The 20,997-nt window shown below is 39.2% G+C and overlaps 2 protein-coding genes across 7 annotated transcripts in view; one reads left to right on the top strand and one right to left on the bottom strand.

The window, feature by feature from the left end:
* LOC128691875 (peroxisomal targeting signal 2 receptor) overlaps positions 1-9,952 on the bottom strand; it is a 31,094-nt gene extending 21,142 nt beyond the window's left edge. Inside the window, exons 1-6 of one of the 5 annotated variants that reach the window (XM_053780824.2) lie at positions 9,898-9,952; positions 7,302-7,426; positions 5,862-6,034; positions 3,297-3,410; positions 1,327-1,435; positions 393-586 (exon numbers count right to left, since the gene is read on the bottom strand). In XM_053780824.2, coding sequence (XP_053636799.1) covers positions 393-586; positions 1,327-1,435; positions 3,297-3,410; positions 5,862-6,034; positions 7,302-7,422 — 711 coding nt within the window. In that variant the 5' untranslated portion in view covers positions 7,423-7,426; positions 9,898-9,952. Of the gene's footprint in view, positions 1-392; positions 587-1,326; positions 1,436-3,296; positions 3,411-5,861; positions 6,035-7,301; positions 7,427-8,592; positions 8,635-8,995; positions 9,018-9,669; positions 9,693-9,725; positions 9,798-9,897 lie in introns of those variants that run through there. The other 4 variants (XM_053780826.2, XM_053780827.2, XM_053780828.2 and 1 more) reach the window with 4 other exon arrangements.
* A 4,341-nt stretch (positions 9,953-14,293) lies between these two features.
* The window catches only part of Klp10A (kinesin-like protein 10A), a 110,775-nt gene continuing 104,071 nt past the window's right edge, over positions 14,294-20,997 (top strand). For both annotated transcript variants that reach the window (XM_053780833.2, XM_070100887.1), the window contains exon 1: positions 14,294-14,514. In XM_053780833.2, coding sequence (XP_053636808.1) covers positions 14,445-14,514 — 70 coding nt within the window. In that variant the 5' untranslated portion in view covers positions 14,294-14,444. The remainder of the gene's footprint in view (positions 14,515-20,997) is intronic.

The following is a 20,997-nucleotide window of genomic DNA, read 5'->3' as shown; positions in this document are numbered from 1 at the left end:
TAAGTCTGTTACATAAATAACATTGCATAACCACCAGCTGTACTTAAGAGGATCTTTTCAACTGTCATGTCCATTCACTTTTATAGAAAACAGTTATTGAATAAGGTATAGTAAGTGTTGTTTACTTGTGGTCACCTCACTACTTTGCTGGGAAATAGCCTGAGGTAAAAAAAAAAAAATCTATCTACCTCAAAATACACTGCCTTACTAAATCATATCTAGTAACATGTGTAAATTACCTAGAATAGCCCAGAAATGTCAAACAGTCACTTACTTCCATTGGGGCTCTTGTAATATCTTATTATTTAAAGCCAAACCTAGCCAGTTTGTTGAAAAAATTATTAAAAACTATCTGTACCTCTCAATACACTGCATTTAACTGAAATACTTACAAAGAGAATAAAGATAGGAAGAGTAGGTTGTCTTAGATCCCAACCATAGATATTGGCATCAGTACTTGCTGTGGCAATAACATTTTCATTGTATTTGCACCAATCACAGCTCAGCACTTCTCCCTCACAAACACGAATCGTGATTGATGGCTGAGAGTTCTTCTTTGTATTCCATATTCTTAATATCCCATCACCTAAATGTGTAAAAAATGTGCTCGTTAATAAACATAAAGGAAAGAAGATGCAATGCTAATGATCCACATACCATCAGATGCACACATTTTAGTTGAAATTTTATTTCCTTCAGTGCTTGCACTCTGAAGGAGGGGTGGAGATATGTTGCTGTTTTTAACTGTAGTATTGGCACGCCTTTGGCAAGACAGTGATAGAGTGATGATGAAAATGTTTCTTCTTTTCCGTGTCAACCTGCCTCGGTGGGAAATGGCCGATGTGTGAAAAAAAAAAACACTGTTTATACAGAAATGTATGACACATATATAAAGTTCATGGTTATGTAGAGTATTTCTGGCAAGCTTTAGACTAGCTTACACTACATGGGTAATGAACATTACATATATGTATTTAGGGACATTAAACATCTTGGGGACAAAATTAACCTAATTATTTTTACCTTAAAATTACAAACTTATATTTTTTGTAGTAATACTCGTTATAGTATTAAGCATAGGCAAGAGGAATGAAAAGCCGTTTTTCATTTTTTGCTTGTTTTGAAAAATAAATGTTATTGATATCATGGACAGCAGCTTAAATATTTTAGTTTTGTAACTACATTCTTACAATTTTTATATATAGTTTTTCATTAAAATTTGTTTGATAATATATACAGTTTCAATCATGGTATTTCACGATGCCAATTCAGATGGAATAATTACAGAGCCATTGATTTGACTTGTAATAAGAGTTAAGAATGTACCTGCAACTGAAGCAATACAGCCAGAGAGATGAGGTGACCAAACAGCTTGGTACACCAGTGCTTCATGTCCAGTCATTGTCATTAAAGATCGGCTACGATTTGGATCCCACTGAAATTTAAAATATATTGTCAAGGACTGAACAGCTTGAAGGGCATGTTAAAATAATGTTTCTCCTTTTGAAAGCCTAAACAATGAATATATGTATTGTACACAATTACCCCACACAGAGAAGAGAGAAGCTTATGACTACTTGGACCATTTACAAAGTCACACTGTACTTACTTACCTATTTGTGGTTGCAGGAGTCGAGTCACAGATTTGGGCCCTGTGTCTTTGCTTGTCACTACTGTGTATGAGAGTTTGTGTGTGTGTGTGTGTGTGCGACTTTGTAAATGGTGCAAGTCAGACCGAAATGTCACCTTGAGTTTCTCTCTCCTATGTGCGGGTTGTTTGTGTACTGTTCCAGTTGTGCCTTTTTGTTCAATGTATCATATATTAAAAGTAAAACGAAACAAGATACTGTCCTTAATTAATTATTTTCTACAATATTTATAATTTTCAAGGAACTGGACATAACCTCACCCTTGGCTAGTGGGATCTCAGCCAACCACAGAGGTTCTATTCTCTAATTTTTTGCAAAGTTTGAACAATTTCAAGTAAAACAAGGCCACTGAAACAAATGAATGACAAATTAATATTATTAGAACCTTAAACAATAGCTATATTTACTTGTTTTATTCCTCATACCACAAACTATTAATTAAAAAATTACTAACAATAATGTTTAAAAGTGATACAGAACCTCTGTGGTTGGCTGAGTTCCCACTAGTCAAGGGTGAGGTTATGTCCAGCTCCTTGAAAATGATAAACAATGGCATCTCATTCCATATTTCTTCCTTCATAGGCCAGGCATGTCAGAAGAGGTTACTAAAATGCTGGAGAAGGTGTGGAGTTAATAAAAGCATTAGTCAGAGGGCAGAAGAGGGGTTGTTGAGGTGGTTTGGTCATTTAGAGAGAATGGATCAAAGTAGAATGACATGGAAAGCATATAAATCTATAGGGGAAGGAAAGAGGGGTAGGGGTCGTCCTCGAAAGGGTTGGAAAGAGGGGGTAAATAGGAGGTTTTGTGGGTGAGGGGCTTGGACTTCCAGCGAGCGTGCATGAGCGTGTTAGATAGGAGTGAATGGAGACGAATGATACTTGGGACCTGACGATCTGTTGGAGTGTGAGCAGGGTAATATTTAGTGAAGGGATTCAGGGAAACCGGTTATTTTCATATAGTCGGACTTGAGTCCTGGAAATAGGAAGTACAATGCCTGCACTTTAAAGGAGGGGTTTGGGATATTGGCAGTTTGGAGGGATATGTTGTGTATCTTTATACGTATATGCTTCTAAACTGTTGTATTCTGAGCACCTCTGCAAAAGCAGTGATAATGTGTGAGTGTGGTGAAAGTGTTGAATGATGATGAAAGTATTTTCTTTTTGGGGATTTTCTTTCTTTTTTTTTGGGTCACCCTGCCTCGGTGGGAGACGACCGACTTGTTGAAAAAAAAAAAAAAAAAAAAGAAGAAAAACTTTAAAAAGCATTTTTTTCTTCTTTCTTCTTTTGGGTCACTCTACCTCAGTGGTAGATGACTAGTGTATTAAAAAAATAACCCTTAAAAGCAATGAGGCAGTGAATGCCAGGGAAATAGGTTATAATTATATTCATGGGGAAGTGCTAGATCCATGGGAGTCATAAAGCACTGTTACATGGAAGGAAGTCAAGTCTAACTCAAGGAAGGGAAGTTCCAGTTCATTGACTCAACATCCCTTCACTAGTATCTAGGCATCACCCTTCAGGGGGGGCACTGAGTCTGAGATTTGACTTCTCACTCTCCACAGGGATGTACTAACTTCACCAAAAATCACTGTATTTACTTTAGCAGATTTCCAAAGTACAATCATCAACTGCACACTAATTCAGTACCAGCTTTAATGTTGTGTCCCACGATGCAGACACAAAGACCTGATAGTCCTGTGTCTGACTCCAGTCTACACTATATACTTCCTTCAGATGCTCTTGGTACACCATCAGAGGAGCCTGTTAACAGAAACCAAATATTAGTGAATAAGTATTTTACAGTGAAACATATAAGTGAACAGTATTTAGATAAGGCTAAAGAGGTCTTTGTGGCATTTATGGATTTGGAAAAGGTGTATGACAGGGTGGATAGGGGGGCAATGTGGCAGATGTTGCAGGTGTATGGTGTAGGAGGTAGGTTACTGAAAGCAGTGAAGAGTTTTTACGAGGATAGTGAGGCTCAAGTTAGAGTATGTAGGAAAGAGGGAAATTATTTCCCAGTAAAAGTAGGCCTTAGACAAGGATGTGTGATGTCACCGTGGTTGTTTAATATATTTATAGATGGGGTTGTAAGAGAAGTAAATGCGAGGGTCTTGGCAAGAGGCGTGGAGTTAAAAGATAAAGAATCACACATAAAGTAGGAGTTGTCACAGTTGCTCTTTGCTGATGACACTGTGCTCTTGGGAGATTCTGAAGAGAAGTTGCAGAGATTGGTGGATGAATTTGGTAGGGTGTGCAAAAGAAGAAAATTGAAAGTGTATACAGGAAAGAGTAAGGTTATGAGGATAACAAAAAGATTAGGTGATGAAAGATTGGATATCAGATTGGAGGGAGAGAGTATGGAGGAGGTGAATGTATTCAGATATTTGGGAGTGGACGTGTCAGCGGATGGGTCTATGAAAGATGAGGTGAATCATAGAATTGATGAGGGGAAAAGGGTGAGTGGTGCACTTAGGAGTCTCTGGAGACAAAGAACTTTGTCCTTGGAGGAAAAGAGGGGAATGTATGAGAGTATAGTTTTACCAATGCTCTTATATGGGTGTGAAGCATGGGTGATGAATGTTGCAGCGAGGAGAAGGCTGGAGGCAGTGGAGATGTCATGTCTGAGAGCAATGTGTGGTGTGAATATAATGCAGAGAATTCGTAGTTTGGAAGTTAGGAGGAGGTGCGGGATTACCAAAACTGTTGTCCAGAGGGCTGAGGAAGGGTTGTTGAGGTGGTTCGGACATGTGGAGAGAATGGAGCGAAACAGAATAACTTCAAAAGTGTATCAGTCTGTAGTGGAAGGAAGGAGGGGTAGGGGTCGGCCTAGGAGAGGTTGGAGGGAGGGGGTAAAGGAGGTTTTGTGTGCGAGGGGCTTGGACTTCCAGCAGGCATGCGTGAGCGTGTTTGATAGGAGTGAATGGAGACAAATGGTTTTTAATACTTGACGTGCTGTTGGAGTGTGAGCAAAGTAACATTTATGAAGGGGTTCAGGGAAACCGGCAGGCCGGACTTGAGTCCTGGAGATGGGAAGTACAGTGCCTGCACTCTGAAGGAGGGGTGTTAATGTTGCAGTTTAAAAACTGTAGTGTAAAGCACCCTTCTGGCAAGACAGTGATGGAGTGAATGATGGTGAAAGTTTTTCTTTTTCGGGCCACCCTGCCTTGGTGGGAATCGGCCAGTGTGATAAAAAAAAAAAAAAAAAAAAGTATTTTAAAGGACCCCAATGGAAATAAGTCACTCTGTCTGACTTTTTTGGGTTATCCTAGGTTCTCTACACATATGCTGCTATGTATGATAATTCTATGTAACTGTATTGTGTATACCTGAATAAATTTACTTACTTACTTACTTACTTACTAAATTAACATGAAATGGAAGACAAACAGAAACCTTAACATAAAATTCTTTCATGTTATCAATACCTTTATGTAATCTTTACAAGGGCAATAAGATGATCCTCTGTACTACAATTTCAAATCATTCATTAACTACCATGACTGCTAAAATGTGTTCAAGTTGATGATGAAAGCTTTTTCACTATCAGAAAAATGGGCATAGTGATGAGTGAACAATGATAAAAACATATATAAATAAATACTGATGACAAGTTACTTGTAGACTGATTGGTTTTAACTGCCCAACAAACTGTAAATCATGTAGGAAAGAAATCCAGTACAGTGGACCCCCGCTTTATGATCAGCTCCCAATGCGACCAATTATGTAAGTGTATTTATGTAAGTGCGTTTGTACGTGTATGTTTGGGGGTCTGAAATGGACTAATCTAATTCACAATATTCCTTATGGGACCAAATTTGTTCAGTACTGGCACCTGAACATATTTCTGGAATGAAATAATATCGTAAACCGGGGGTCCACTGTACTTTCTGATTACAACTGTCACAGCAATGCAGGGTGATCCCTAGAAGCAAACACATCAATCATCACTCATTCTAGTAACATAGGCTATATCCTAAATATGGAAAACCTAATTGCATAGCAAAGATAATCTGTATACTAGGTCTCGATTAGTGTGAATAATGAAACCCACGAAGTGGTCACAGTATTCGAATTTGTAATATTCAAATTGTATGTAATTTTTGTGCACGATTTGAAGAGTTTGGGAAAAACTAGCCCTAATTAATTTGGCACAAAATCGAAATTTGCACTAATCAAGTTCACACTAATCAGAACCTGTGCATCACAAACCTGCGGGTTAGCAGTGTCCCAGAGGTGCAAGGTGCCATCTCCTGATGCAGTAACAATGTTGTTAGGTGACTGTTCACTCCAGGTCAGGTCAAACAAAGCATCACTCCACTCACAGCTGCTGACCACACCATCATCAGGCAGACACAGGTCTGACAGGATCAACTTTCCTCTGCCTTAAAACAAAAATTGTGTTACTACAAGCTAAGTCATTTTGCAACATTCTATGCAGTGCAATGCAACTTTATTTCTTTTCTGAAGTATACAAACTGGTTTACATGTAATAAAATATTTTTAAGCACAAAAGAAAGCCATTAGTATGCAGTGCATTTCGGGCAGACTAATCCTAATGCTCACACACTACTTAAGAACTAGACATAAATTATTTGGATATATGATAATCATATATGGTAATCCTATTATGTATAGAGCATTTGCAGTTTAATTTTATACTAATAAGCAGCATTAATAATAAAAGCACTGATAATAAATTTACCTCTATCCAATACTAGGCCCAACAATAGGCAATAACTGTAATGGAGAGGTACAACATATGCAGGTAATCAAACAGTCAGTTAGTTTAAGCCAGTTTAATATTTTTATTATGCACCCCATACCCATCCTGTGTGCAGTAGTAAAAAAATTACAAAGGCACATAATGCATCCAGGGATGGACCACAAGTTTTGATAGCTGAATTAGTTATAGTAGAAATTACTATCAGAAAAAAAGTCTAGGAGAAACCACATTAACAAAAGAGTAAATACTATCTGCTGTTTGCTGGACTAGCCAAATACACTACCCCACTATGACCTGCCAGCAAGCCAAATGTCGTCCCTCACATCTCATGCTACCCAAATGTGCAAGTCATGGGAGTTCACAATCCCAAAAGCAAACCATGAAATAAAAACATAAATCACGAATGTGAGCAACAGAAGTGAATCAACACCCAACTCACCAGCAGACTGTAGTGAAGTAGAGCATGACTAACAGACTTATTTAATGGACCAGCACTGAACCTCCCTTTTTATCTATGTCCACCCTACAAAGAAGTGTACAGGTGCTCCTCAACTTACAATATATCAACTTGACAATGGTGCAAAAGCAATTACATACTATGGGAATGCAACTCAAAATAATTACCCAGCATGAAGGCAGCAAGTCCCTAACTTGTATTTGTGTATTTACTTTTCAACACTGGTATTTACTTACAGTAATTATTTGTTTATTTACTCATTCAGTGACAGTAGTTATTTATTTACTTATTTAATTAGTACATCATATTCATATGCAATTTACGATATATTCAACTTACTATATTTTCGTCGGAACGTAACCCAATCATAAGTTGAGGAGCACCAGTATTGGCCACCAATGGGCTGCAGCTCCAGGGGCAGGCTCAACCTCTAGGAGAGCAGAAATTTTTTTTTGTACATAAATCTTACCTAACAGCCCAAAATTCTGCCCTGTTGCAACAGCAACAAGATTTGGATTAAATGGGGAAAATTTGACACCGTATCCATGGTGGCCTGGAGTGCGAAGAATGCGAACGTTGTCATCCGACATCTTACTGAAAGTAATGTACAAGATAACATTAGTTTGTCGTACATAAGCATCTGATAGAAGAAAGCTTACTTGGATTTTAAATTATCTAAGATAAATATTAAATTATGAGGGGAGAAGTAAGTTTATTTAGGTACAGGTACACATAAGTACAATTATCATACACAGTTTAACATACATGTAAATTACCCACCAGGATAACCCAAAAAAACTCGAAGTTACTATTTCCATTGGGATCCTTGCAATATCTTAATATTTAAAGCCTAGCTGTAAGATACGGTAAAAATCACAACACAAAAGCGATATGCATTATTACATAAATCACTGGAAAACTAATGAATGAGACACTTGTGTAACACTTGGGTATCTTATATTGTGGAGACATTTCACTAACCAGTGGCTTTTTCAGTCCAATAAAGAGAAGAATGGTGGAAGATGAGGAATTTGTGGTAATCAGTCTCTCAGCCTAGAGATGATGTGTTCACTCCATCAAGGACCCCAATGGAAATATGTACCATATTTTCTGGCTTTTAAGCATACTTTTTTTTTCCCTACAAAAAGGGTTTGAGAATCAGCCTGCATCTTATATGCTCAGGGTCAGGGTGAAGGGTAGATTTAGGGTTTTGGTTTAGCATAAAGTAAGGGTGTAATTAACCCTTCAATATAATCAATGATTTACCATTCTGATAAGTCTATCATGTGCCTTATATGCTGGAAAATACGTTAAGTCACTCTGACTTTTTTGGGGTATTCTGGTGGGTAATTTACACTACGTATGATAATTGTACTTATGTGTACCTGCGCCTAAATCAACTTACTATCAATAAATATACCCAAGTGTTGCATAAGAGTCTCATTCAACATAGCAATACTGTATAGATGAGAACATTGATACATTGTACAGTAGTCAGGAAAAAGTTAGCCATGTTAAACATTGAGTTGGCAAGATCAAATGGAATTGTTGGAAGCTCGATCCTCTGTTTGCTAAGTGACAGCCATTGTCAAACCTGAAATACAGTGGACCCCCGGTTAACAATATTTTTTCATTCCAGAAGTATGTTCAGGTGCCAGTACTGACCGAATTTGTTCCCATAAGGAATATTGTGAAGTAGATTAGTCCATTTCAGACCCCCAAACATACACGTACAAACGCACTTACATAAATACACTTACATAATTGGTCGCAATGGGAGGTTATCGTTAAGCGGGGGTCCACTGTAATGATAATAAGAAGAAAGTAAGTAAATAAGTTTATTCAGGTATACACAAATACAGTTACATAGATTATCATACATAACAGCATATGTGTAGACAAATAACAAAAAAAAGGCACAATACCGTGACTGGAACGATACACAAATAACCCGCACATAAAAGAGAGAAGCTTACAACGACGTTTCGGTCCGACTTGGACCAGTGTGACTTTGTAAATGGTCCAAGTCGGAACGAAACGTCGTCGTAAGCTTCTCTCTTTTATGTGCGGGTTATTTGTGTATGTGTAGACAACCTAAATTAACCCAAAAAAGTCAGAGAGAGCAACTTAATTTCTACCAGTACATGTACAAGGTATACAGACCATACTGTTTAGAAAGCTGCTTGTTATGCTGAGCATTTCCCGCAAATTAGGTAAATTTTTTCCCCCAGGATGCGACCCACACCAGTCGACTAACACTCAGGTACCTACTTAATGCTAGGTGAACAGTGACAGCAGGTGCAAGGTGTTAGCCACCTTACACCTGCTGTCACTCTTCACCTAGCAGTAAGTAGGTACCTGAGTGTTAGTCGACTGGTGTGGGTCGCATCCTGGGGGACAAGAATAAGATAAAATCTGGGAATAAGATAAAATCTGGAAATAAGATAAAATCTGGAAATAAGACAGACAGTCCTGGATGACAGACTAACTTTAATGGGTTATCCTGGGTGGATAACTCTCCTCCAGGTTAAAAAAATCAACGAAATCTTATCCTATCTTATCTTATTTACCCTCATAAACCAACTATAAAAATAAGGCAGATTAATAATCAAACCCCAAAGGAAATAAATAACTTGGGCCATTTTTGGGTGCTTATCCTAGGTATTTCACACACGTTTCTATGCAAAAAAAAATGTAAATCATCCAAAAATTGTGTAAATTAAGCGGAAATAAGATTAATTAGCAACTAAACAATGACATTGAAAAAGGTGAAGTAAGTCAGTTATTAAGGCAGCGGCCTTGTCTCGTGTCTATGGATGCCACTGCAGTTTTAGAACCTTTCTAAGCACCGCTCAAAGTTCAAAAAAAAGCAGAAATACAAAAAGTTCTGAACCATTGATAAGATCCGGAATATTATCTATGACAGATGAGACAGACACAGATACATCTGTAACTGTCACTTTGTTTAACTTATCTGGGTTATCATAGCTAATAAACACATTTATTATTATGTAACACAGTTATAATCATCCAAATATTGTGTATTTGTACTTAAATAAGCTTACTATTTATATTGTTATCGTGCGCCATATACACCACCAGGCAGACACTGGCTTTGACTTCCTTTACTCGTTACATTAATAATCTCAGACAAAATCAGTTAATAAAATTATAAATACAGGAAAACTAATACATTGCCTTTATAATTAGTATCGAAAGACAAATTTGATCCTCAATTAAAATAAACTACTATGGTTAATTAATATTAAGTTGTAAGCAGGCATTCGAACGATGTTCCCAAGATGTAAACAATAAAAAAAAAATCTGAACCTTAATGCCGCTTTTTTTTTTTTGAAGATTATCATAGCCAGCCCCATGAAGGTTATCATAGCCAGCCCCATGAAGGTTATAGCCAGCCCCATGAAGGTTATCATATCCAGCCCCATGAAGGTTATCATAGCCAGCCCCATGAAGGTTATAGCCAGCCCCATGAAGGTTATCATATCCAGCCCCATGAAGGTTATCATAGCCAGCCCCATGAAGGTTATAGCCAGCCCCATGAAGGTTATCATATCCAGCCCCATGAAGGTTATCATATCCAGCCCCATGAAGATTATCATAGCCAACCCCATGAAGGTTATCATAGCCAGCCCCATGAAGGTTATCATAGCCAGCCCCATGAAGGTTATCATACCCAGCCCCATGAAGGTTATCATACCCAGCCCCATGAAGGTTATCATAGCCAGCCCCATGAAGGTTATCATACCCAGCCCCATGAAGGTTATCATACCCAGCCCCATGAAGGTTATCATACCCAGCCCCATGAAGGTTATCATACCCAGCCCCATGAAAGTTATCATAGCCAGTCCCATGAGGGAGAGATACATGATTATATACACCTGGAAAATCCTAGAGGGACTAGTACCGAACTTGCACACGAAAATCACTCACTACGAAAGCAAAAGACTTGGCAGACGATGCACCATCCCCCCAATGAAAAGCAGGGGTGTCACTAGCACGTTAAGAGACCATACAATAAGTGTCAGGGGCCCGAGACTGTTCAACTGCCTCCCAGCACACATAAGGGGGATTACCAACAGACCCCTGGCAGTCTTCAAGCTGGCACTGGACAAGCACCTAAAGTCAGTTCCGGATCAGCCGGGCTGTGGCTCGTACGTTGGTTTGCGTGCAGCCAGCAGCAACAGCCTGGTTGATCAGGCTCTGATCCACCAGGAGGCCTGGTCACAGACCGGGCCGCGGGGGCGTTGACCCCCGGAACACTCTCCAGGTAAACTCCAGGAGGGTTATCATAGCCAGCCCCATGAAGGTTATCATACCCAGCCCCATGAAGGTTATCATACCCAGCCCCATGAAGGTTATCATAGCCAGCCCCATGAAGGTTATCATACCCAGCCCCATGAAGGTTATCATACCCAGCCCCATGAAGGTTATCATAGCCAGCCCCATGAAGGTTATCATAGCCGGTCCCATGAGGGTTATCATAGCCAGCCCCATGAAGGTTATCATAGCCAGCCCCATGAAGGTTATCATACCCAGCCCCATGAAGGTTATCATACCCAGCCCCATGAAGGTTATCATAGCCAGCCCCATGAAGGTTATCATACCCAGCCCCATGAAGGTTATCATAGCCGGTCCCATGAGGGTTATCATAGCCAGCCCCATGAAGGTTATCATAGCCAGCCCCATGAAGGTTATCATACCCAGCCCCATGAAGGTTATCATAGCCAGCCCCATGAAGGTTATCATAGCCGGTCCCATGAGGGTTATCATAGCCAGCCCCATGAAGGTTATCATAGCCAGCCCCATGAAGGTTATCATACCCAGCCCCATGAAGATTATCATAGCCAGCCCCATGAAGGTTATCATACCCAGCCCCATGAAGGTTATCATAGCCGGTCCCATGAGGGTTATCATAGCCAGCCCCATGAAGGTTATCATAGCCAGCCCCATGAAGGTTATCATACCCATCCCCATGAAGGTTATCATAGCCAGCCCCATGAAGGTTATCATACCCAGCCCCATGAAGGTTATCATAGCCAGCCCCATGAAGGTTATCATACCCAGCCCCATGAAGGTTATCATAGCCGGTCCCATGAGGGTTATCATAGCCAGCCCCATGAAGGTTATCATAGCCAGCCCCATGAAGGTTATCATACCCAGCCCCATGAAGGTTATCATAGCCAGCCCCATGAAGGTTATCATAGCCAGCCCCATGAAGGTTATCATACCCAGCCCCATGAAGGTTATCACAGCCAGCCCCATGATAGTGGACGGAGTTCAGCAGATAGGATTATCATGCTCTTACTTCGCCTTGACTTTCCTCGACGTGGCCACTAGTTGTGGGCTCAGGTCCGCAGAGGACATCAATCGGTACTTGAAGATTTACATGATGAATTTTCCCGAGGTCACCGCCGACTCAAGGGTAAGAACAATGCTTACTGAATTCTAAAATAACATTGATATCAACAGTAGCAACAAGCAGAACAGCTTGCTAAGCTTTAAATTAAAGCAATGCCCATCTATCAGGAAGCAAAAGCCCACTAAGAAGCGTCCACTGAACACCTCATCCCCCCCAGGACAAACTAAAATAAAGAAAATATGAAAAAGTTAGCCGTTCAGGAAAATCAAGCTATCATAACAAGAACTAAAAGTGTAGAGGAGCCAGCAAAACCCCCCGGGGCTTTCACTGAACCATTCTTATCAGAAGACAAACTATCAGGGATCCCATCAGTTAAAAATTAAAATAAGGCTTCCACAAAAAGAGGATTTTACTAAACATTAACTGGAGAGACTGGGTGCAGGGGTCGAGCTTTGGATTGGATTTTGTGTGTGAATTATAGTAGTAGTAAAGATAGGACTAATGATGACTAGTGGTGAAAGAAAGAGTAGTGATGATAGTAATGGTGAAGATAAGAGGAGTGATGAAAATAGTGAAGATAAGACTAATGATGACTGTAATGGTAAAGAGAAGACTACAGTGATGACTGTAGTGTTTGAGTGGAGTGAAAACTGTAGTGTTTGAGTGTAGTGAAAACTGTAGTGTTTGAGTGTAGTGATGACTGTGGTGTTTAAGTGTAGTTATGGCTGTAGTGTTTGAGTGTAGTTATGACTAGTGATGACTGTAGTGTTTGAGTGTAGTTATGACTGTAGTGTTTGAGTGTAGTTATGACTGTAGTGTTTGAGTGTAGTGATGACTGTGGTGTTTAAGTGTAGTTATGTCTGTAGTGTTTGAGTGTAGTGGTGACTGCAGTGTTTGAGTGTAGTGATGACTGTAGTGTTTGAGTGTAGTTATAACTAGTGATGGCTGTAGTGTTTGAGTGTAGTGATGACTGTAGTGTTTGAGTGTAGTGATGACTGTAGTGTTTGAGTGTAGTGATGCCTGTAGTGTTTGAGTGTAGTTATGACTGTAGTGTTTGAGTGTAGTTATGACTAGTGATGACTGTAGTGTCTGAGTGTAGTTATGACTGTAGTGTCTGAGTGTAATTATGACTAGTGTTTGAGTGTAGTTATGACTGTAGTGTTTGAGTGTAGTGATGACTGTAGTGTTTGAGTGTAGTTATGACTAGTGATGACTGTAGTGTCTGAGTGTAGTTATGACTGTAGTGTCTGAGTGTAATTATGACTGTAGTGTTTGAGTGTAGTTATGACTGTAGTGTCTGAGTGTAGTTATGACTGTAGTGTCTGAGTGTAATTATGACTGTAGTGTTTGAGTGTAGTTATGACTGTAGTGTCTGAGTGTAGTTATGACTAGTGATGACTGTAGTGTCTGAGTGTAGTTATGACTGTAGTGTCTGAGTGTAGTTATGACTGTAGTGTCTGAGTGTAGTTATGACTGTAGTGTCTGAGTGTAGTTATGACTGTAGTGTTTGAGTGTAGTTATGACTGTAGTGTTTGAGTGTAGTTATGACTGTAGTGTCTGAGTGTAGTTATGACTGTAGTGTCTGAGTGTAGTTATGACTGTAGTGTTTGAGTTAATTTACACTATGTATGATAATTGTACTTATGTGTACCTGTGCCTAGACAATCTAAAAATTGCTTCGAAATTTCGCGCCAGATATTGAGATTTTAAAGAATAAGATAACTGAAAAAAACATATCATGTGTTTCTTATTTACAAACACACACTCCTCCGATAAATATTGTAGAGTAAATGTTTTTCTACATAAAGTTCGATGCGTATTTGTTTCCTTGAGGAAGTATTATAAGGTATTCCAGAGTCTATGATATGTGTTACGTCCTGTGATTGGCTGTCTTTCTGCTTCTGTTTGTAGCTCACCAATCTTATGTGGCGAGTATAGTCGATAACAGTTAGCCACCTGCGACAACTTAAATTCGAAGTGTCCAGTTTAGTGGGTGAACTTGCTCATCAGCATACGCAACTCGCCTTTCCCAAGCTAAAATGTCCAGCGCAAACAGATGAGAGAGAAAAACCTAGCGTGGAGATACAGATGGGAGGGGTTATAGTGTGACTATTATGGGGGAGTAGTCTCGCCTGGACAGATTTGAATAGTACGGTGAGACGTCTGGCCGGTGGTAGAGTGCTCCTCGGGATTTTGACATTTTCAAAGAATTCTGCTGATTCTGGCGTAACCATGAAAATGGAGGAGGTTAATGTTGGTGGTTTAGGCGTCGGCGTGACGGTGGATATACAGAGAACAGATGGTAAGTGAGAATAAGAGCAGTGTGATGGGTGTTTGAATGGTGGTGTGTCTCAGGGATGGAAATTGCTATTAACGTTTGTTTACTCTTGTTAATTCTTGTTTATCTACACTTATTTAATGTTTTATATGTGGTTTTTGTGTGATAAGTCTCGTGTGTGGCTGCTGAGAGTTATAAAGTCACATGGTTCCTTGTTTGTCTAATTTAAACCCCGTTAATTACATCATTAACGGTACTCGTGTAACTACCTATAATTTGTCATATAATTAGCTAGTATTTTTTTGTGTGGATTTGTTCTATTTTTCTTTGATCTTCAAGATGCTATATTGATATATAGCCACAAAAATCATTAAACCGTGAAATTTTCAGGTGGAAACGTTAAACCCGTAGGGGTCGTATAGTGCTTGGGGGTAATTAGAGGGAATGAGTTTTTTTTTTTTTTTTTTGTCGGGAAATATAGGGTAGCCCCAATTCCCTTGATCAAGGGCCCCCACTGGTGTCAAGACATCCTTGAAGGGTAAACTGCTTAAGGGAGGTTCCTTGATGCAAGTATAATTGGGCCTCTCCTTCCCTTGGATCAAACCTGTTTATCTCACGTTCCCTAGGAGCTGTATGACCCTCTATGGCTTCAGCACCTCCACCTGAATATAATTATAAATGTTAGGTAAGACACATATGCAACAGTTAGGTATCTTTATTATGAAACGTTTCGCCTACACAGTAGGCTTCTTCAGTCAAGTACAGAAAAGTTGATAGAAGCAGAAGATACTTTAAGACGATGTAATCAGTCCATCACCCTTAAAGTTTTGAGGTGGTCAGTCCCTGTCTGGAGAAGAGCATTGTTCCATAGTATGAAACAATATTGTTTCATACTATGGAACAATGCTCTTCTCCAGACTGAGGGACTGACCACCTCAAAACTTTAAGGGTGATGGACTGATTACATCGTCTTAAAGTATCTTCTGCTTCTATCAACTTTTCTGTACTTGACTGAAGAAGCCTACTGTGTAGGCGAAACGTTTCATAATAAAGATACCTAACTGTTGCATGTGTGACTTACCTAACAACCTGTCGGTATTTTATACCATTTTAATGTATAATTATAAATGCTTAATAATAACTCACATGGAGAAGGAACACAGGATCCCCCTTCTGGGATCCTCTTTCCCTGAAGAGGATACCAGAAGGGAGGTAAAAATATCCTGATCAATCTACCTCCTATGTTTATTCTCCATGTTGGTTATCATTGAACATTGACAAGTGTTCGTTAAGGGAAAGAAATGTTGAGATAAACCCTTCGGTAGTTCACCTACCCAGACAACACCTCTACACTCGCCTATACTGTTTGTATTTCTTAGCATTTTATAGTCTACACCCTTTAGAGGGATGCCTTGATGCTGGTGAGGGGGGACTTTTGATTCAAGGAATTGGCTACTTTCAACTTTGATCAAATCTGATTATCTTCCAGTGCCTAGGCACTACAGTCCATGTGGGTTAAGCACTTACATGTGAAAATAGCTACCTAAAATGTTCATCTATTTGACGGTATTTGGTAGTTTTTTCACTCGTCCATAACTGCTGGAGTTGTGCAGATGACTGTTAATAAATACTTTTATCGCATGTGGAAAATTGGAGCATTATTACTTGGATAATAGCAAATTTTACTATCATTTGTATTGAACTTGTGAATATAAGTGATTTAACTGATGTTACCACCTTATTGATTGGCCAGAAAGTCTTTTTCTACTGACGTTCTATATTTACATTTGGTAAAATTATTGGCAAGCGCTTAATATAACCCAGCTTAGGCCTGCACTTGGAAAATCCTAGAGGGACTAGTACCAAACTTGTACACAAAAATTGCTCCCTATGAAAGCAAAAGACTTGGCAAGAGATGCAACATTCCCCCAATGAAACGCAGGGGTGCCACTAGCATGATAGACAATACAATAAGTGTCAGGGGTCAAAGACTGTTCAACTGCCTCCCAGCATACATAAGGGGGATTACCAATAGACCCCCAGCTGTCTTCAAGAAGGCACTGGACAGGCACCTAAAGTCAGTACCTAACCAGCTGGGCTGTGGTTCGTATGTCAGTTTGCATGTGACCAGCAATAATAGTCTGGCTGATCAGACCCAGATCCACCACAAGGCCTGGTCGCAGACTGAGCCACGGGGGCGTTGCCCCCCTGAAACCCTCTCCAGGTAAACTCCAGGTATCTCCTAACCTGCCACCTAGATAACTTGCCCACAGTTTGGAAGGCAGGAACTTTACACCCGAATCTGCATGACAGTGTCTTCCATTGCAGACACTGCAAAGCTCCAGGCAGACATCAACCAAATTTTTCAGTGGGCTGCAGAAAACAATATGAAGTTCAACGATGAGAAATTTCAATTACACAAAAGTTATAAGTGGCAAGGTGAATTGATTATAAGCAGTGTAGATTCTACCCATATGATGTGATCAAAGACAGTTGATTAAAATCCTAGGTGGATGAGTAGTAGTACTGACAAGTATGAAGACAGACCTAAGTTGCAGAATAAGCTTTTGTTGAAAACATTTTGCTGTGTACCTGTGATTCCAAGTACAGGTGGACCCTGCTTATACAGCAGGTTAAGTTCTGGGCTTTTGCTGTAAAGCGAGTTTTTTTTTTTTTTTTTTAATGCATGTAAAAGCCTGATAATACGTTGACACGCATGTTAAGTGAGCACTAGAGCTAGGACTTAAAAATGCATGTACAAAAACTTGTCTTCAGTGAGTAGTGAATATATTTATTGTAGGAAGTCTGAATAAATGAAGAATGGCTATATTGAAAACTGCTGCATTAGCGAAATGCTGTGAAGTGGGGCCCTCCCGTATATAATTATGAAGATAATTTGTAGATATGTATATAGATACACACTTGATAAAGCTCTGCAGAAAAGAACTCGTATAGAAGCTGAGAAGCAATACTTCCTAATGTCTTTTCTGAATAAGTTTTTTAATTTAACACGACTAGATATCAAGAAAACTGAAAATAATGGTATTACATAAAAAATTTAGAAGACATTAGATAGTACGGTTCTCAATTGTAGTGGAACAACCTGTTAATTAGGTCATAGAAAACTCAAAAACCTTTAAGGTATATCACTGGTATCTGGCTTGGTTACTGTATGTGCAGTGATATATTTATATCTCTTGAGAATGCTCAATGGTAGTGTTTGGCTTGCATCTGGGACCTGGGTTTGAATCCTGGGAAAGATATAGGGGCAAAGTTTCCTTAACACCTTCAGGTTCTAGCAATAGTTGTATATTAATGAGTTAAGAATGTTGTGCAACATCCTTGGTAGGAGAACCCAATAATCCAGATGGAAATAAACCATGGTTTGCTTTCTTGTAGTGGATTATTACTTTGTTAATACTGTTGTTAGAAGTCTTGAAAGTTCCAATTCTGTGCCTTTCTAGAGTATACATTAAATGTTTTGAATTAGTCTTATGAAGGATTCATGATACAGGGTATTAAATTTCTGGGTCTTGGTTTCTTCATTGCAATTATATTCTGTAATCTGGAAACTATTACAATGTATAATCTAAATGAAGCCTTTTTAATGTATACACAGTAATATAATCTAGGTTTGTATTCGCTAGACTATTTCATTAATAGAAAGGTCTTATTAGCTTTAATGAAAACCTGTGATTTTCCCGTCTTAAAATTGTGGCTAATTAGGTACCTACTTACTGCTAGGGGAAACAGGGACAACAGGTATAAGGAAACATTCTCAATGTTTCCACCTGGCCAGGGATTGAGTCACCAAGACTCATTGTGTGAGGCAAGAATGTTGCCTACCAAGCCATGGGTATAGTCCCAAATCTACACTACCACAATTTGCTTACTAGAGTGATAGAGGAAGTGTAAAATTAGGAAAATCAGGGGCACCATGGGCACAGTAAATGAACACTGCCAGCATTTGTGGTTAGACTTTTCAACTTGCTACCATAAAAGGACACAAGTGCAACTAATGTGACATTTTATTGTGGCAACGTTTCGCTCTCCAGGAGCTTTGTCAAGCCGATACCTGGCGAGCGAAACGTTGCCACAATAAAATGTCACATTAGTTGCACTTGTGTCCTTTTACTTTACATATTGTCGGTAATTCTACCAACATTATTACAACTTACTACTAGCAGATATCAGAAATATTACTGGACCTAGTAGCCATAGTTTTAGAGGAAACTGGAGCACTACCTTAGTGCCAGATCAACCAGGCTGTGATGGCTAAGTGGGGCTTGGTTGATCGAACATTCTTTAGAAAAGCCTGGCCCCAAGCTGGTCTGGCTTTTCTGTCGACTGCCTGATAAACAGGCTGAACTAAGAGTATAGAAAAACTCGTCATAGGTATATTGTAGGATTGACTTTGTTTATTGAAGTGTATCTTCCCCTTTCCTCAAAACATCCTTAAATGTGTAGGTAGTAGTATCTTGCAGCTCCTTGTCTTCTCAGAATTAGTCTGGATATTTTTGTAGTCCAAAGTTTTCTTGCTATTTGTTCCCTTGCTAATGATGTTTGTGGCTTGTGAATAACAAAGGGCCTAACTGATCAATATTGGATGCCACTGGCAACTGGTCCCCCATTCTTCTTCCTTATTTATGCAGATAATGTTGCCTATCAATCATGACATGATGCAGGAAAATTTTAATAAATTAGACACATGTGCAACTCACCCAAGAGTTGCACATGTCTAATTTATCAATGTGTCGGTTCTGTGAACCATTCATCTACAATGAAAATTTTAGTTCCAGTACTATGTACTTTTTTTTCCTCAGGAACCGTTAAGACGTGGAATCTTTATTTCGCCATGCTGTACTTTAATTTCGTGTACATTTTTTCTTGATAAGTGCAAGTCTTTCAATTTTTAATTTTCAGTATAGATTTAGCCTGAGATAAGACTGTAAGGATGACCCTGGAACCATTAACAAATAAATAGTAACCTATACAGTACTGTACTAATATATCCAAATCTTTCCTGAAGCTTCCCAGTGAAGTCTAAGGAATTTCTCAGACTGCTTACTTGGCAAAATGCTACACACGATGGGACTCCTTTCCAGTGACATACTTGTGACTTGTGTTGTGTGTTATAAAGGTTCTCTGCCTTGTCAGCCTAGCTTCAGCCAGGCTTCACTGTTGATCTGTTGATCAACCAGGCAGTTTGTGCTAATGGCTTGTAGGCCTTCATAGCATTATCTCAGCTCAGCTGACCAGGAGATAATTCAGTCTCCCTATTAGAACTTGCAACTTCTGCTAGTATTTGGTTTGTTGGTAATAGGTTGAAAAGTATTAGGCCACTGGTGTTGATATAAATTTTCTGATTTTGCTTGTGGTATCTGATTTTCAGTTTATTCTGTATTTTGTGTAGATTGGAGATCAGGCCCTCGAGTATCTCCCATGTGTATTCTCAGGCATTTCTCCTGTTCCCTGGAAAGCAATTTAAGTACCTTGAGACAATTTTAGTTTAGACTTGAAATACTGTAGATTGTGTGGGCAGTAAACAAGATATATATTTTCCTGCCTTAATAAAAGGTGGTGTGAGCATAGCCACATTAATCTTGAGAGTACCATTGATTTGAAAAGTACCATCATTGGCATTTTCTATTGTTTTGAATGTTCTCATTGTCCTCATTTTCATGGTCTTTTTCTTGCATTTAACGGTCTTTTCAAAATGACTTATTCCTAGGTCTGTTTCCTACATGGAGAGAGATTAGCCAACATACATCATGGCAACTGAAAAATGCAATGCAATACAATGCAACATTTGTTGGTAGTTTCACCAGTGGCCCCAAAAAAAAATACATTGGTGAAATTGTCAAAGGATAGTGTTATATTGCATGTCTGTTAACATTGTTCCCTACATAGATGTGGTTTCTTCTTTCTGTATATTCTTCTCATTTTTAGTACTGCACTTAATTCTTGACACACACTGTTGAAATTTGTCATTATTGCCCATCGCATCATTTTAATTTACCCATTAGAAAACGACTGAGTGACTTTTTTTTTCCTACTGAGGGAGCTTTCATAACTATTTGGGCGTAGTTTGCAAAAGATGATAGGAAGTTCTGGCTTGTTTTGTGTGCTACAGGATAAGACTTATTAGAAGGGCTAGGACTGAAATTTTTACTGTACTTTGAGATTTTTACTGCTAAGTATTTTAATATATCATTTTATGGGCTATCACTCCATGGTCACATTTGTCAAATGCCTTTGCAAAATCTCTCTAGATCATCTCTGAATCTTAATGTTCTTCCAAAGCCTTAATGAATGTCAGTGATCTAATAGTTGACAGGTATGACATGCTAGCATTCTAACAGCCTAGTTGATCAGGCCCTGATCCACCAGGAGGCCCGGTCATGGACCGGGCCATGGGGGTGTTGATTCCTGGAATACCCTCCAGGTGGGTAGACTCCAGGTAGCTTGGGTTGTGTAGTTCTGCTTTTCCACAAAAGTAACATTTGC

The sequence above is a fragment of the Cherax quadricarinatus genome, chromosome 75, assembly GCF_038502225.1.
Source record: "Cherax quadricarinatus isolate ZL_2023a chromosome 75, ASM3850222v1, whole genome shotgun sequence".
NCBI lineage: Eukaryota > Metazoa > Arthropoda > Malacostraca > Decapoda > Parastacidae > Cherax > Cherax quadricarinatus.
This window is presented reverse-complemented; position numbering and strand designations above follow the sequence as displayed.